This window comes from Tachysurus vachellii, chromosome 17, assembly GCF_030014155.1.
Source record: "Tachysurus vachellii isolate PV-2020 chromosome 17, HZAU_Pvac_v1, whole genome shotgun sequence".
Classification (NCBI taxonomy): Eukaryota; Metazoa; Chordata; class Actinopteri; order Siluriformes; family Bagridae; genus Tachysurus; species Tachysurus vachellii.
Genome location: NC_083476.1, coordinates 3,460,001 through 3,478,816, shown reverse-complemented (window position 1 = coordinate 3,478,816; position 18,816 = coordinate 3,460,001). Strand labels below are relative to the sequence as shown.

Genomic DNA, 18,816 nt, shown 5'->3' with positions numbered 1-18,816 from the left:
AAGCTTGCTTCATATATTTTTATATACAGCTTTTATAGATTGTTATCGCTTTTAGATTTGATGCAATTAAAAGCTACTTTCATATGTGGAGTGTTCGTGACATGATAAAGACACGAACATGGACACAACAAAACGGCATAAAATCCATCTGGGAAAATGCAGATATGTAAATTTTCCTGCTGGTTGTGTGCGTAAAAGTTCTCTTATTTTAGCTATTTGTTTGTTCGAGTGTAAGTGGCCGTTTTTTCCCTCGCGTACTCAAAGGGTAAGTAAGTTGGTACCGTACCTCCCGGGTTGATCAGGGTACTTCTGCTTGCAGTACGCCTCCAGAGAGGCATAAACTTTCTCTCTTAGAGCCTCCACCTCACTGGGGTTTGACAGTCCTTTGGAGTCTAGACGTGAAAAAGAACATTTTTGTTAACTTTTTCTGTACAGTGGTCTGTCAAAACATGTCAAATCTAATGAATCGATATAGCATTTCTAGCATAGCGGAAAAAGTTTTTTTTGTTTATGAAGGAAAGAGACTGAAGGCTAGGAAATGTGTTCATTAACACAGAAAGGATGCTAAGAGTGTGCACTTTTTTTGCTAATGTAAAGTTAGATTTTATAAAAATTACTGGCAAACACACAGTCTGTACCAGGAAAGAATATGTAATCATCAGAATGAAAATAAACAATAATAAATCATTTCATTTCTTATACAGAACTTAATTTAAACACGTTTTTCATCAGAATTGTGTCCATCAATGTCGTAACAGAAAACAATTACATCGTCAAATCGTTACTCAGCTGGAATCTGGTTATCGCACAACCCCACTGTCGTGGGTTTGGGTCTCAGCTCACGTGTTCAAGTTTTATTCAGGGTTTTGAAAATACACGTTCGAATCGTGTTGGAAAAACAAAACGAATGGCGTTAACATTACTCGACTGCTGTATGCATCTTTTCATTCATTTTCTCAGTCATCTCAGGCGTCATTGGGCATCAAGGCAGGATACACCCTGGATGGAGTGCCAACCCATCACAGGGCACACACACACTCTCATTCACTCACACAATCACACACTACGGACAATTTTCCAGAGATGCCAATCAACCTACCATGCATGTCTTTGGACCGGGGGAGGAAACCGGAGTACCCGGAGGAAACCCCCGAGGCACGGGGAGAACATGCAAACTCCACACAAGGCGGAGGCAGGAATCGAACCCCCAACCCTGGAGGTGTGAGGCGAACGTGCTAACCGCTAAGCCACCATGCCCCCAGCTGTGTGCATCTGAATGAAGTAAATTCAATTGTTTTTCAGAAACTTCAGTGCTTTACACCACCAACAGTTTCTTCCTAACAATCAGAGGTACATCTGTACATGAACCTGACATTATTTATCATTGGTCATCTAATGCATGCATTTCAGTAGAGTTTTATTTCATTGAGCTTGTTCTAAAAAGACGTTCTTGTCGTTAATTCCTTCTTTCTTCTGTGCTTGTTCTTTGGCCTGTGTTCACACCTCGGTTAATCTCCATGGGGTGCTCCTCGGAGAGCTCGTAATTAGGAGAATGGGAGCAGTAATTCTGTAACTCCCTTTAAATAGGACAAGCAGAGGCACAAAGCACAAAGAGACACGCTCGGCCATCTGCGGGGAAAAAAGCAGGGTCTGTTGAGCCAAGTCTCGTTTAACTGGACCTCGGTATCTAATGGATTCACCTCAGATAAATGTACTAACCTGTATTGTTCTGATACTGTTAAAGGGATATTTACTACGTGAAGGTACAGGAGGTGTAGCTTTAATTAGCTTTTAGATCAAAGCTTTAAACACAAAGCGGTCATACTTAATGTTTGATTATTTATGTATATTAAATTATTTTAATTTATTATACTTTCATATTAAAGATAGATAATTCAGGTAAACAGATCCAAGGTCCCAACGTTCGTACTCATCCAGGGACAAGGAACAGTATAGTATATAGTATACAGAGGGCGAATTTATACTCTGTAGAAACTCTCTCATATACAGTAACTTTTTACAGTAAACGATCACGATGACAGCAGAAAATGAGCTTCTTACTTCTTAACGTTTCTGCTGCACAAAGGCCTGAAATTGTGGAATATGTTACAGGTTGACATGAAATCCGTGGACGTTTCGGGTCTGTCGAGTCATCTAACGGATGTTTATTTGACTCCTCAAGGTGTATGTAAGGCCACCCCCATCCCCACCCCACTACTATGCATCCATCTACTAACCCCCCAGCCACCACCACACACCCACACACCCTGCAGGTATACATAGGGGAGGTAATTAATGGAGGAACAGGGGTGCAGAGGTGGGGAACAGGGAAAAGTATCAGGTGGGGCAAATAGTTCTACAAACACAAAACGTAAACAGAAGCCCATGAGAAGATAACGTAAGCAAAATGTCCAACATTCAGTGACTGTTATTGTATTAGCATAAAATAAAGGAAAGATACAAAAGAAGGAAGAACAATAAAAGGTCAAGGACGGGAGACTGAGAGAGGAAAAACAAGAGGTTCATGAACGCTACCTGGGTTAAACAGCACTATGGCTCGTAGGCAGCCCAGCTCTGTTTTATCCATCTGCATGTCCCTCATCTTTGACACCAACTCTGTGAGCACTCTGTGTTAAAAAAAGAAAAAGGACACACTGTGTTTAAAGCCTCACAGTCGTTACGGCACGGCATTCTCGAATTCTTGATTCTGATTGGTTGGAATATAATAGGTGTTGAATTTTTTCTAGAAGATCGGTCAAAAAAAAAAAAAAGATGAAGATTTCTGAGGTAAAGTTGTAACTTTGAAGGTGAACTCAGTTTTGTGTTTGAGATGTAGCTCATGACAAACATCACGATGACAGAGGAAAGCTTTACCTGACCTTGCGTTTTCTAAACCAATAATAATTACAATGCTTCAATCTATATATAATAATAAAATAACTCTAAAATTAGGCAAGTTGTGTATAAGATATAAGAGGAATAAAACACACAGGCAGCAATAAAAGGCAGCAGTCCATCACTGATTATTTTATATTATATTTGCAAACTACCCAAGTGTATTATTCCTTCAATATCAGCCACTTCTATTTACTTCCTTTATCATGTGAAGATGCAAAGAAACAGAAGGTAACATTGACGCAGAGTGTTTCTTCTTGTCATGAAGGTTCTTATGAACTGCATGAGAAGGTCAGTCCAGGCATTTAAAGAGCACAGCACAGAGGCGAAGTGGCTCAGCTGCGCCGCTGCCTCGACTTTCAGCACAAATGACACACAAATGGATTTCCTTGAGCACTTTCTGTCTGAGCAGCTTGTTATTTCTGCATGACCTGTGCCACCCGCATATGTGAATCTTTAATGAATACTGATGTTAATCAATAAAAGAGCTCCTGCTTTCTGCCCTTGTCTTTCTGGAGATTGCTGGAGAAAATACCAAGGTGCTTTCTTCTGCCCTCGTGTTCAAACTCGGTAAAATCATACCTGGGTGCTGGCATTTTTAACCAAACCTCATTAAAAAGGAACAACCAAAATGTCTCCTGATCGTACAGTGGAATATTTACCAATTTCTTTTTCTATTTTTTGGTGTATTTGTTTGAGATCATTTAAAGGTCTAAAAAACTCTGACCTGTCGAAGATGGCTCCGACGCCGGCGCTGTGGGCGCTGTTCCTGTGCACGTGGAGCCCTGTGGCTAGCAGAATGCCGTCTTTTACGGCTATGGAGCGGTGCGAGAACGATGCAATGAGCAGCTCGTTCCAGCCTGGAGAAAATAAAAAAGGGGAAAGCAAAATAATATATATATATATGATGTATGTGAAGATGTTGTATGTGAATCTGTGCACCATCACCACCAGACCTCCCAACCTTCCAATACAGTCAGGTCCTAATGGAAAAGTTGGGAAGGTCTCGGTAACCCCGAGTTCAGCAAGTGATAGCAAATCAGTGCATCAACAGTAAAGTGTGTATTTACTTTTTAATGAGTTATACCGGATTTATAGCCTTGAAGGCTGAACATGTTTCCTGAATACTTGATATATATATATATATATATATATATATATATATATATATATATATATATATATAAAAAATATAAAATGCTATACACTGTAATGATCCAAACGATCGAAACACTTTATAGACAAATTTCATTTTCAAACGGAATGAAACCTGGAGGTGGAAATGGAAAGGAAGTTATCCAACCATGAACCTTCTCTGAAAGGGTTTGAGAGTTTCAACCAGTTTCCTGTCATTTAAATAAACAAATAAATAAATAAATACATTTGTGCAAATTGATATTACTAATATATAATATTGATTTAAGAAAGCATTTATGGTGTTTCTTAAAACCTTCAGAATTCTGATATCATTTGGACAAATAAGAGGATTTTTATGTATCTAGAGGTATAAATAATAAATGATAGATTTCATAATAAATAGTGAATAATATATCTAATAAAAGTCTATATGTAATAATAAATTAAATCTTTAATAAGGGTTACACTTGAATACTGCTGGTATAACAAATCCCCAAAGCCCTTATTGACAAGATCTGTGTGTATGTTATCACGACCAAGCATGCTAAAATGTGTGTGTGTGTGTGTAAAAGTGTAAGTGCTCTTGCCTGCTCTCAGCAGGATGACTTGATCGTCCAGGGGCAGTTCAGAAAAGTGTGGGATCCTCTTGGCCCATTCCACCAGGGTAAAGAGCTGCTTGTCTGCTGCCTGGCAGATGTTAGTGACTGGATCATTGGGCTGTGGAGAGACACAAGCACGAGTGATCTACATGCTCATGGATGTCTCCTACTGTACACCTACGCTCGAGGCCTAGGCTGTGTGCTTCATCTTTAATAAAGATGGTGGACTTGGGTTTGTTTGTACGTATGTGTGCAGATTGCAGTGGTTAGCAGAGCATAAGGGCTTTTCTGACAGTTCTTCATGTGTGTGTATGTGAAGCTTGAGGGCTGATGAGTAATCCCTTCCATACAGGAAGGCGAAAACAACAATGCATCTTCCCCGAGTCTCTCAGGAAATACCTGCAGAGAGGCAGCGTTAAAAAACCCACTGCGTCCAAGCAAGCATTTCCTGCAGGAAGCTCGGCCGGACAGAAAGGCCCTCGGCACGTTCTCGCTGAAAGGGTTGTCGTAGCAGCTGCAGCAGGAAAAGCTTCATTCAGTGTGATGATTTTTTATCAACACTGACTCTGACATGTTAATATCGCTTGAAGAAAATCGTAGAGAATAAGAAGCTGTCTCACACATCACTGGAGCAAACCCCCCCAAAAAACCATTAATATCATGTTGAAACCATAAATATTGGCATCCCTGTGCATTCCCTGTAGTTGGGCCAAAGATGAGTCATATAACAAACTATAATGGAAGCTTCACTCTAGGTATTTGGTGAGAAGGAGATTTCTCCTAGATATAAGAATGAGAGCGTGTGAGAACGAGATCGGAAAAGTGAAGAACATCATGAGAGGCGTGTATGCCTGAGAATGTGACAATTTAATAGATTAATTTTATTAAATAAATTAATTTGATACGGGGGGCACGGTGGCTTAGTGGTTAGCACGTTCGCCTCACACCTCCAGGGTTGGGGGTTCGATTCCCGCCTCCGCCTTGTGTGTGTGGAGTTTGCATGTTCTCCCCGTGCCTCAGGGGTTTCCTCTGGGTACTCCGGTTCCCTCCACCGGTCCAAAGACATGCATGGTAGGTTGATTGGCATCTCTGGAAAATTGTCCGTAGTGTGTGATTGTGTGAGTGAATGAGAGTGTGTGTGTGCCCTGAGATGGGTTGGCACTCCGTCCAGGGTGTATCCTGCCTTGATGCCTGATGACGCCGTAATTTGATACACAAGATCATTTAAAAAATGGATTACAGATGCCTGATTTTTTTTTTTTTTTTAGGAGTTTTTACATAACCCATAAAAAACTACAAGCCTCATTCTGATTGGTCGTTCCAATCTTGCCGCTTACAAAGAATTTATATAAAATGTTTTTTTTCCCTCAAAAATAGTTACACATATTTCTGATAAAAACAGTGCATTTTATAAGATTGAATTTTTTTTACAAATCACTTTCTCAAGCAAACACCCCCCCCATCCCCCACAAGACTCCCACTTTCCAAAGAAAACAGTAAATCGGGATAAAAACATTTCTTAAACCTTAGAACAATACTGGGAATCAATACACCGATGCTCTAGGCCTCTTTCAGCACTCCAGCCTACAGTCTGGTTTTAGGCCAAAGCTCCTGCCAATACTTTTTTCCTTCTATGAGCCGTAATCTTCAAATACTCACTCGCTGTTATAAAAAAACAAGCTCTGGAGGCTGACGATCAAACACAAAATACCAAAAATACCAAACTGTCAGACAGAGCGAACCACAACTCCGCTGTGAAAAAACATCAGGTTGTGAGATCATGGCCGTGGACACGTCTCCTCGAGTTTTTTTTTTTTTTACAAGTATAAATCATCAGATAATTCATTCACAAAGCAGTAAGAACGATATGAACTGAGCAGCTCCATGAAGAGGAGCTCCATGAAGAATACAGCTCCTACAGTTCCAGTTAAACACAGTCATGCTTTATGAATGATGCATGGTTGTGTGAGCAGTGTTTACTCTGACCCCGTTTCTCTCACTTTCTCTCACAGAGCAAGGCCAGACAGATGGGCATACAGCTAAAGACATCGCACCGAATGGCCTGGATGATGTGTCTCAGTCACGCAAGACGGCTTTAACTGTATTATCCGTATACTGGGAAAAAAAATCAACCTGATATCTTGCAACCACTTACAGCTTAATATTTATGTATAAAAGCAAAATGATCATTAAAGCTGAAATCCGTTAACAAAAAATAAATAAAAATATTAAACAAATTTAGAGATTTAGGTATACAAGGTATAGAAAAGGAAGACATTTTTCTTTTCAATTTCTTTGGACCGTCTTGTGAGCATGTAAAAGCTTTAAGAAAATTACACACTGCTCCTTTAATTGATGAGTTGACACGATGAAATATGAATACTAAAAAAGAAATACGTTATACAACCCTGATCATGAGCTGTTACTAGTCAACGAATGTTAAATTACATTGCAGTTGCAGTTCATCGTTCTGCATTTTTATCTCCTTTTTTTTTTTGGATTTAAAAGGGGGTTCGATTCCCACCTCCGCTTTGTGTGTGTGGAGTTTGCATGTTGTCCCCATGCCTCGGGGGTTTCCTCCGGGTACTCCGGTTTCCTCCCCCGGGCCAAAGACATGCATGGTAGGTTGATTGGCATCTCTGGAAAAAATTGTCCGTAGTGTGTGAGTGTGTGAGTGAATGAGAGTGTGTGTGCCCTGCGATGGGTTGGCACTCCGTCCAGTGTGTATCCTGCCTTGATGCCTGATGACGCCTGAGATAGGCACAGGCTCCCCGTGACCCGAGGTAGTTCGGATAAGCGGTAGAAAATGAATGAATGAATGAATGAATGAATTTAAATGCAAGTGCTTGGACCCCTTTATTAAAATCAATACTGTGTCCCAAAGAAATCATCCTGAGCATCCGGTTAACCCGATTTGCAATACCGTGAATAAGTAATAAATGTATTGTATTGTAACAGACTGAAAAAAGGAAATGTGGCACAACAATCCGGTCCTGAGAGAAAGACTGAGCTGAACAGAGACTAGAAGGACGTAAGCATAGAACACACTGAAATTTCTTCCTTGTCTGAATGGAGGCATGTTAATAACGCATGTTTAACTCCTGATCTAGGTCACCGTGAGCTAAACTCAGTTCCTTCAGCTCAGCCCAACCCCAGTGATTGGGTGCATTTGCAGAAGAGGACTTGTGATTAATTAGTGCACAGGACAGTAGCTCACAAAAAAGGGTTCACAAGTGAGGAAGAGTGCAAACAAGTGAGGTAGGAATAATGAGTCAACGTTTTATTTGAAACTGCTTGTCAAGAGAACAGATACCACACGGGAATAGACATCCCAGCTCATCTAAAATAGCTCATGCTGTCGTGGTTCGTTGTTTTCTGACATTCTTCTATTTCACGATCCTTCATCTCTACCAGAGATAAACAAATCCGTCGCATAAAGGAGCCAAATATGACTCCATGCTGCAGCTCTATTTCTAGTGAGAGTGTGTCTTCACCAACGAGACTGTGATGGAGTGCTTTCTAGTGTCAGCTTCCCCAGAGGCAGTTCACCTCCATCCGCATTTCCCCAATGTCACACGCTATTGCTCATGCATTCTCATACTCCAAAAATAAACCCCATTTACTCACATAACCACTGCCTTCGCATTCAGGACAATCCCTAAAGAGGCACACAGACTCTCTCACTAAGCGCTGCTGTCTACATCATCTCGGGAAAAAAAAAACACCCATTTTTTTGTGCATATCTGTATGAAAGAAGGCAGAAAAATGTTGATTCTGTGCAGATTCTGAAATCTTCGAGATGTCGGCTCTTGGAGATCATCATCATCAACATGTTTTCGATGTCACATTATAGCTACAAAACTCCAAGGGTGAAAACTCAACCTAAACAGAACCTTAAACCACAGAGACGTTGTCCTGTCTGTGACTGGTTAGCTATTAAATTCCTCAGGAAGCATCGTTTTTGAAAAGAATCACCAAAAGTCTGTAATGTATCCTGAGTCGAAGCTGAGTAACTGCTACCAATGGATATTTAATTTTGATATATTACATGTTGTGGAATCTCAGAAAGATTGTAATAATCTTAAATCTCTAAAGTTCCTTAAACATCATCTTTGTTTTTTTGTTTGTTTTTTTACTTGATGCCAAAAAATGCAACTTTTCATGTTATTGAAAAAGTGGAAAATACAAAGTTCTCTGTCTAAAGACAGATGGCAGAGAACTTACTAGAACAAATTTAGCTCAAATTTGACACTGGAGACTCATTCCAAAACATTTTTTTAAATGTATGTATGCATTCAACATACCAGCTGTTACTATAGAAACTCACTCTCTCTCTCTCTCACTCATTTTCTACCGCTTATCCGAACTACCTCGGGTCACGGGGAGCCTGTGCCTGTGCTATCTCAGGCGTCATCGATACACCCTGGACGGAGTGCCAACCCATCGCAGGGCGCACACACAAACACACACTCTCATTCACTCACGCAATCACACACTACAGACAATTTTCCAGAGATGCCAATCAAGCTACCATGCATGTCTTTGGACCGGGGGAGGAAACCGGAGTACCCGGAGGAAACCCCCGAGGCACGGGGAGAACATGCAAACTCCACACACACAAGGCGGAGGTGGGAATCGAACCCCGACCCTGGAGGTGTGAGGCGAACGTGCTAACCACTAAGCAATAACAGAATATAATCAATAACAGAAATAATATTTTACTAGAGAAACAACATATTTGAATAAGCATATAATCTAAACCTTTCATCTGTATTACAGTCGGCAAAACTGCTGTTACAGAAAATTAATCAACACGTTCTGACCAATCAGAATGGAGAATTCATCAAAACGGTGGCATATATTCTGTTCAGTTATTTGAAAATAAAATGACCGATTTAATACATTATAACACACGAATCCAGTGAACCCTCTAATGTCACAGGGCAGCTGTTGGAAATCGATAAAATAAGCTAACCAGCACCCTGTGGAGCTCACGTAACAAGTAACTCCAAAGGCAAGGCAGATATTCAATATTATAAGATTTACCTAAATGAAAGAACGTCTAGGAGAAACAATATATCTGGGTGACAGCTGGATATTACCAGAACAGCATCCAGATCTGTGATTTATACTGCGGTTACTTGAGAACGCTCAGACCTCAATTTAAGGTTTCTTGGAAGTATGACATGCTGATCAACAGGATAAACTCAATTCCTCACACAGAAAAAAAGAAAAGAGGTCATAACCAGGCTCCATAGATTGAGCTAAGCGAGTGGGAGTCAAGAATGGGAAGATGAGATATTACAAATATCCCTTTACACTTTCCCACCATATCTGAATATTTTTTCAGGCGTGTGGCGCCTTGAAGAACCACAAACTGTACACTGACGTGTCTGGTCTGCTCACCATGTCCATTTGTCATCTGTGGGATAAAGATATTTTAGCTCAGAACCTCCAAAAACCTTACGATTGACTAAAACTAATCTGTGCGTTCAACCGTGTCTCCATTTAAGTCTAGTACAGAAACACTCTAACGATATTATCCCAGCCTCATCCTCCTTTCACCTGCTCGACCGATATTAACTTCATAACTCTGTAACCGTGTATTTTTTTCATAAAGTAAACATATTTATTGTTATCTAAATGTTTTGTCTGTCTTTTATTAACCTGGGAAATTTCTAAAGCATTCATTGGTGTGACAGAAAAAAAAAACATGACATGACAAACATGACAAACAAAAACATTTCCAGACAAAATATTCAGACGAAAATAAACTTACACCAGAATCAAGACAAAACAAAGCTGAAGTAGGAAGTTTTAGGAAGCTGAAGAAGTTTTTTCCGAAGTGATGAAATCACGTAATATCAGTAGACAAAATATACACATTTATCATCTTCAATAAATCCAGATCCAGTGAAAATGCGAATTAGAAACAAACGTCTCTGAACCATACAGAATCTGCCCCGTTACCCCGTTTCCATTTGCATTCATAATGCCCTTATATATTCCCTCAGAAAGACTTTCAATACAAATGTTTTTATACATTTTGAGGTGGCTTTCAGAGAAGATTGTATTTGGACCAAGGCAACAAAAGCTGCTTACTAACCGAATTGGACGGCATGCCCAGGTTGGTCTCGATGTACGTCTCGGTCTTGGGCTCGACGGCGAGTTCGGCCTCTAGGATCTTCTCCACAGGCATGTCCTCGTTGGCGCTGCTGCTTGACTCGACCTCATTCTCATTTCGATCCTTGGCTCGCTGCCGCTCCTCCTGAACGGCTGTATGCAAAAAAACTGGGTCCACTCAGTATTGCTGATTACATTGTCAACATTAACAATGCAACAGTTTCCATATATTGATAGAATACATATACAAAACCGTGGCAGGACAAGTTTACTTTATTAACTCAGTAATAAAGTAAACTGCTAGGTTAATATGCATGTTAATATAATAAACATGAGGAACGAGGGCTTTTTGTTCCAAACATTTCCCCCCACAGAAATGAGTTAAAGCACCAAAACGAAAACATTTGGCTTATTCCACCCTGTGCTTTTACCAACCAAGTACCGACGGCTTGTCCTCGTTTTCTACTGGTACTCGGTACTGAGGTTTATTTATTCAGAAGTCAAAGTTCACCTGATAAACTCACATGGAGCAAAGCAAAAGTAAATATGGGAAGTAAATTCTGTCGTTCATTGTTCTGCATCCTTTCCCTTTCAGTGAAATTTATTTATTTCCCTTATTGCTGTAGTAAGGGGTCAAAATCCAAAAGAATCATTGTAGATGTTGGCACATCTACAAATCTCTAACAGATCACAGACCCCCTGGCTTGGCTTCACTAGGCTGAAGAATTTTAAGCAGCATATAGTGAGTGATATTGTGGATTCACTTCTGATTCACACTTTCATACAGTCGTTGGAAACAAACCGAGGGATTAAGGCACAGTGGAGGGCTTTGTTTGTAATGTGGCCACAGAGTTTAGTTTACCGGATTGAGCATTTCATGAGCTCGAGAGCACCAACAGAAAGTGGTTAGAGTGCTGAGCAGACACTCTGTCTAACTGTGGCCTCAAACGGTTCCGGGAATTTCTTTCTGTTTCAGTAAGTGTGATAGTCTTTTCATTAAAAAAAAACCCTTCTCCTGACACGGCCCCTGTTCCGCACCATTCTGCACATATGTGGAAACCCACACATATTCTAGGTTTTCTTTTATCCTGTGCTATTTCCTCGCTGCTGAATCACAGTAGTGGCTTGGAGAAGGGGCCCTTGGGGCAGGGGGGGAAAAAGGGGGCCCCACTTTACAGAAACTGCTGTCTACTTCTGGAGGTCAGCCCAAGGGTAGAATACTTCTCGTGGAGTCAGTGAGAGGTGAGGTGGCCTGAAATCACGTTAGCTTTATTTCCTTCGGAGAAGGAGGAGAACATAAATTCATTTAATCCTGTTTTCCTGCAGTTTTACTCAGCCCTTTTCGGGTTGGCGAGGCCCTGCTCTTCCCTTGCCTTGGGCTATGAGAGAAGGTATTATGGGCTGTTCGAGCAAACCGAACTACAGAAGGGGTGCACTCGGGTCAAGGAAGGCCCATTGCGCATATGCATTTCTATAACGTCGATTGCTATAGTGTACTTGATGTCTATTCTACTGTAGTGGAATCTAATGTAAAGAAGGTTTTGGTAGATCACTCAAAAGAACACCAAGCTTTACTCTTCCGGCTATGTTCAACCAATCCTTAAGCTAGACACACCCTTGGACCTTCTCATACTCATGTCTCTGCTAGAACAATTCAGCCTGATACAGTTTTACAGAAAGGTTTCGCTAGATGTCCGTACTAGGAGACCAGATAAACCAATCCATCCAGCCTGCATGAACCTGCATGATATTCACTCTGAACAGCTCTGTTTTGTCAGCAGGATACTTGTATAGACAAAGCTATGAGAGCAGCTTCATTATCTGAACAGGAGAAGAGCTCTTGGATTAGAACATGATACACTCCTGTCAAAAGGCATTACCAAAAAGGAACAAGTAAAGCTTTTGGAAGTAAACCCAGCTCTGACGAAGTCTTCCATGCCGTCCTCTCGGGAAGGAGTGTGACTAACATACTAAAAGTGCTAATGTCCTCCTACATAGGAGTAAATGATATTCCTCTCTTTTTTGTCTCTTCCCTTGTACTCGCCTGACTGCGATCCTATTTGCTCTCTTGCTTTGAATCTGATTTGGATAGGCAAGAGAATAAATGCTGGTTCAATCATGTAGGGTTTTTTTTTTCTTCAAAACACCATTGCTCCTACCCAAACCAGCCTCTATTATACCCCCAGCTCGGTTTAAAAGTCATTTCGTTTCAAAGACAGGGAGTCTGAGATCTTGTATTATCTTTTTAGAATGAATTAAATTTCTTCAGACTACTGTGTACATTTTCGGGCCCTAAAATGAGTTTTTTTTTAAAATACAAAACACACTGGAGAACACTGACTGCAATTCATGTGACAATCAGCAGAGGGCACTAAAAAGGGCAGTCCGCATTTTTAAGGCAAGGATAACCAACAACAACCACCAGAGTCCACTATGGTTGCTTATCACAGTAACACAAGCCTAATGTATCGTCTCGCTCAGGTATCACACTTGCTAAATCAGAAGGCCGCATGTCTATCGACGCACTAATTAACAGTCTGTGCTCGTCAGCGTCCAAGGTCATTGAATGTTTAATCGCTGCCATGCATCAACTTGCACGTTTCCAGTGGATTTCAGCTAGCAGTGAACGCCCGATTTGCTGCAACACACTACACTAAATATAACAATCTGTAACCATAGCAATCACTGCGGCATACGGTAGAGTAGGGATATTTAGTAGTCTAAACCTTGTATTGGAATATAAAGAGGATGAGCGCTATGCTTCCTCTCTGTAATCTGCTGTACCTTCTCTCTTCATGCCCATTGCCAGGCATTTCTGATAGCGACAGTATTGGCAGCGGTTTCGTTGGCGCTTGTCGATCACACAGTCCTTGTTGTCTCTGCAGGTGTAGGTCAGGTCCTTCCGTACTGTTCTCTTAAAGAACCCCTTGCAGCCTTCGCAGCTGTAGACGCCGTAGTGTTTACCTAAGGAGACAAAATATCCGCCAAAACACGCAAGATGCAAAATGAAAAAATGCTCTGGGTGCTATTTAGCAATTTATTAACGTGTTGCTACATGCGTATACCAGATGAGCGATCTCCGCAGATAGCGCATATGTGTTTGGTGAGAGACAGAGGGGTCCCCGAGGACTGCGCTGGCACCTTCATCATGCCGTTAATGCCCACCGGTGGCTTGATGTCTTCTGAGCTGCTGACGGAGTTCATAGGCGAGTTCAACTGTAACATATATATGCACAAAAACAACACAAACCTGTTTAGATACACTCACACAAGGGGTTTTCAAGGGTTCTACGAACAGCCAAGGCTCCTCAACTTTATTAAGGAGTTATACCTTGATAGAACCTCCTCAGTTGGGATATGTGAAGAAAAGCGTTCCACTGTGCTGTAATGTATATGTGGTGATAATAAAGGCTTCTATACCCCCATTCTAGAGAAACCCCAGAACAAGCTGAAGACGGTCACTAACTTCTACTTCTGCTTCTACTTCTACTTCTGCTTCTAACTTCTACTCCTACTTCTGCTGAAATCAACTAACAGTGACAAAATCTTGACAATATACAGTAACATACACAAGCTAGGACTTAAGCAAGGGTGATGATTATGGGTAACATAGAACATTGTGGACATGTGACATCACCATAGGGCTGATGGGTAATCTGGGTCAGGGTCCATGCTTGCACAACCGTGACGCCTTCCGGGCTTGTTGAAGATGTATCGTACAGTATGTAGACATCCGACAAGTAGATTTGGACAATTGCTCATCAGAATAAATGAAAACAGATCTTCTTAATCAAACACAGACTCAACAACATTGTCATAGTGCCCTATTTAGTCCTCAATATGGCAGCCAAAACGGTGCACGGTGTGACGTCACACATAACTGAAGGACACAGAATTAATAAGTTGGAGCCATACCTTAATTTAAAATTATTCTTCATCCCTCTTTCCCATCCATTGTTTAAAAAGTCTGGACACTAGTCACATTGCTAGCTAAAATAAACCTGCTTTCTATTCCATCGTAATGAAACAATGCAGCCTGTGAATGTTGGCCTTTGATTGAGTTTTGGAAAGACACATGGAGATTCTCATGTGATTAAAGCAGATGCGGTTGGGACGGGCCCATGCTTTCAAGCTCATATGCCTTCTCTGTTCATCTCCCACCATCACCACTATCCACACTCTGTCTCTCTCTTTCTAGGGAGGCAGTCATTGCAGGATGTGTCCTGAGCCTCATTTATTCTCATTCAACACTGCCAGCGCAAATATTCTATGCCAGGATAGCTGCAATAAAATATTGAACAGGACAGTGGAATAAAGACAGTCTTGTGTTTCTTTTTTTCTTGCGAAAATACACCCGAGCCAAAAAATGTGCTGGGGTGAACTCATCCAGACACAGAGGGAGATTTGTTCATACATGAATATCCTGAAATGAGCCCTACGGCGTTCCGCATGGATTTATACGAGTGCGTGAGGGAGGTCTACGCTACAATCAACACCAATTCATCATATTCCAATCACTGATCATCACCACCCAAACATTTCTAGCACTCACAGCACATTAATAATGTCTTTCTTTTCTTTCTTTATTCTTTTCCTTTTTTTTCCTTATCCAACATTTACTTCAAACAAAAACAACACTGAAATGTGATGTGTTATAAACGCCATCGTGAACACTGACGTCACAAAATCCACAACAGAAAACAAGCAAAATATGTGAGATGCTCTCACTCCGGGGCTTTGGCTGTCTGGCCTGAACAAGCCGACTGATCTGACTTACATATTCACAAAGAGTCGTATCCAGAGTGAGCAAGGAAACGTGTTTGGATGTCTGTACATGATGGGAACTGATAATTCACTGAAAGATACAAATCAAGCTTCAGAATGATGTATTACTGAAAGCACTTTATTCATTAGACATTGTTTGACATATCTTGATAAACATCCATCCATCCATCTATCCATCTATCCATTTTCTGAACCGCATCGCCCGGGTTACCTGGAGTCTATCACAGGGAACTCAGGGCACAAGTCACAGGACACCCTGGACAAGCTCACAAGCTCACACTGTAGTACACCCACTACACCTATTCACACACTACGGATGATTCGGAGATTCAAATGCACGTGTTTGGACCGGCTGAGAACACTGGAGTACTTAAAGGAAACTCTGGAAGCAAGGGGAGAACATGCAAACTCCCAACACAGGGCGAAGGAAAGAATTGAACCCCCAACCCTAGAAGTTTGAGGCAAATGTGTGAACCAGGCTGCCTAACCCTAATCCCACAAGCCCCCCATTTCTAACTAATTTAATCACCTGAAAAAATGCCACCCACCAACCAGTTGTCCCCATCATAACATATCTATGACAGGGAAGACTTAAGACACCGGCCCACCAACTCTTTACACACAACAACAAGGCAGCATGACAAACTATCAGCCCTCTTCCACAGACAAGTGCTCACAGACAGACATATTTAGGGGTAGTTTCGTCAACTGCTCTTCAGGCTCTTGTCCACGGATAGATTTTTTTGATCCAACATCATGATCACTAGACAATACTTTGTCTGACCATTCCATGATCACCAATACTTTGTCTGACCATTCCACAACATGTCAACATGTCTGCTTTTCTTGCTTGTCCCTAACTTGTTTCCTGAGCCATTGATACGAAGTCAAAAACATTTGAAAAAAGTTTGAAAGCCTTTGAAAAGTGTTTCTAATTACGAACACATAAAAAAGACGTGTAACCAACAGCGCTAACGTGTGAAGGTGCTAACGGCGAGAGGGGCAAGACAGCTTGGGAAAGAAAAGACCAGCGTCGCTTCACGGTTAACGCTCGACCTACGTGTTGACGTGAGTGGTAGAGACGGCTGCGTGGCGTCTGATGGCCAGAGGACACCCACAGACGAGACACGCCACCAAAACATGACAACAAACAAGATTCACCTCATCGACAGTAGCTCCAAACAGACAACAATAAAGACATTTAGTGTAGGAAAAGAAACTTAGCAGTCAGTAAGATTCGTACGCTGCTTGTCGGTTTAAGTAAAAAAAAACCTGCACAAAATATAATTCGACTGTTTATATTCTTGAACTTCACTTTAACATTGTCTCATGTGCACAATGTCTCAAACTGGTTTGTGTAAATGTTCATTATCATTGGTTTCCCACTTCCTGTTTTGATGATCCATCATTTTGGCTTTCATCTAATATTTATCTTCGTTCATTTAGGTCTGCTTTTGGTCTGCTATTTGTGTGTTTCATAATTATTGGCACCCTTCATTAAAACCTATTGTATAAAATAAAGCACTCACTCACTCACTCACTCACTCACTCACTCACTCACTCACTCACTCACTCACTCACTCACTCACTCACTCACTCACTCACTCACTCACTCACTCACTCACTCACTCATTTTCTACCACTTATCCGAACTACCTCGGGTCACGGGGAGCCTGTGCCTATCTCAGGCGTTATCGGGCATCAAGGCAGGATACACCCTGGACGGAGTGCCAACCCATCACAGGGCACACACACACTCTCATTCACTCATGCAGTCACACACTACGGACAATTTTCCAGAGATGCCAATCAACCTACCATGCATGTCTTTGGACCGGGGGAGGAAACCGGAGTACCCTAGGGAAACCCCCGAGGCACGGGGAGAACATGCAAACTCCACACACACAAGGCGGAGGCGGGAATCGAACCCCCAACCCTGGAGGTGTGAGGCAAACGTGCTAACCACTAAGCCACCGTACTCCCCCTAAAGTAAAGCTTATCCATGGTTATTTAACTAATACACTAAACAGTTATTAAAGTTACTAAAGCTACTAAAAATGCTGTGTAAAATAAATGCCTTCATTTAAAAAACATACGGCAGGTACACAGACACGAACAGAAGCAAATTATCATCCTTAATAAATTCTATTGTTTATATATTGTCCTTCCTGTAGCCGTAGTATCTGTAACTGCTTGGATAACTTGCACACATCATTGTACGTCGATAATTTTACGATTTAAATTGGTTCAGTTTTTTTTTTTTCACTTGAGTCCAAAATAAAATCTTTTCACCACAAACACATACAATCAGGTGTGTTGAGGAAAAATAAAAGGGTCTGTTTTAAAAGTCCCTGTAAACACTATAAAACACGTCAGGCTTGTCACTGATGCTTTGGGGCTGTTTTAGAGCTAGTAATTCAGAGACTCTTTGGAAGATCCATGACGACAAAGTACCAGGATATTTTATTCCAAATATCGTCTTGCCAAAAAGCTTCAGCTATACATCTAACTCTCTATGAGAGAATGACTGTAAACATTGATTCAAATCAACACCGTAGTGTCTGTGGGACGTTCTGTAACGATGCTCTCGGTCTCTCGCGGTCTGAACTAAAGAATATAAACGAGTCTATAATGCTCTGCAGGGAAAAGTAGACTAAAATCCTTCAACAACGTCTCCAAACTTGGTCGACATTCTTCTCTCACTGAGACTCTTTACCAAATCTGAAAGCACAAAATATTACCGTGCGCACGTGTTTTTTATTTGACACGACGGTATTTAACACTGCCAGTCAAAAGCTTGGACACACTCACTCAGAGATGGATTTCCCCTCTCTCGATTTCAGAATAACAATGAATCCATTAGCTCTATGAAATAACAAATATAAAATTATGCAGAGACTGAAAAAAGATCCGAAACCCATCAAAATCTTTTTATTTTACGTTTGTTGAAGTGAAGCTTTGCACACTCTCCACACTCTCCACACTCTCCACACTCTCAACGTACATGTTTGACGGGTTATAGTTAGAAGTTGTGGAGCATCAGTCTGATCTAGTGATTTACTCACTCACTCTCACTCTCTCACTCATTTTCTACCGCTTATCCGAACTACCTCGGGTCACGGGCAGCAAGGCAGGATACACCCTGGACGGAGTGCCAACCCATCGCAAGGCATACACACACACTCTCATTCACTCACACAATCACACACTACGGACAATTTTTCCAGAGATGCCAATCAACCTACCATGCATGTCTTTGGACCGGGGGAGGAAACCG

The 18,816-nt window shown here is 41.3% G+C and overlaps 1 protein-coding gene across 7 annotated transcripts in view; it reads right to left on the bottom strand.

Annotated features, from left to right (window-relative positions):
- Window positions 1–18,816, bottom strand: part of rxraa (retinoid X receptor, alpha a) — a 100,494-nt gene that overhangs the window by 5,170 nt on the left and 76,508 nt on the right. For 2 of the 7 annotated variants that reach the window (XM_060890468.1, XM_060890472.1), the window contains 7 exons: window positions 13,820–13,979; window positions 13,539–13,718; window positions 10,738–10,922; window positions 4,620–4,749; window positions 3,623–3,755; window positions 2,536–2,627; window positions 287–392 (listed from right to left, as the gene is read on the bottom strand). In XM_060890468.1, the coding sequence (XP_060746451.1) occupies window positions 287–392; window positions 2,536–2,627; window positions 3,623–3,755; window positions 4,620–4,749; window positions 10,738–10,922; window positions 13,539–13,718; window positions 13,820–13,979 (986 nt within the window). The remainder of the gene's footprint in view (window positions 1–286; window positions 393–2,535; window positions 2,628–3,622; window positions 3,756–4,619; window positions 4,750–10,737; window positions 10,923–13,538; window positions 13,719–13,819; window positions 13,980–18,816) is intronic. The other 5 variants (XM_060890469.1, XM_060890473.1, XM_060890471.1 and 2 more) reach the window with 3 other exon arrangements.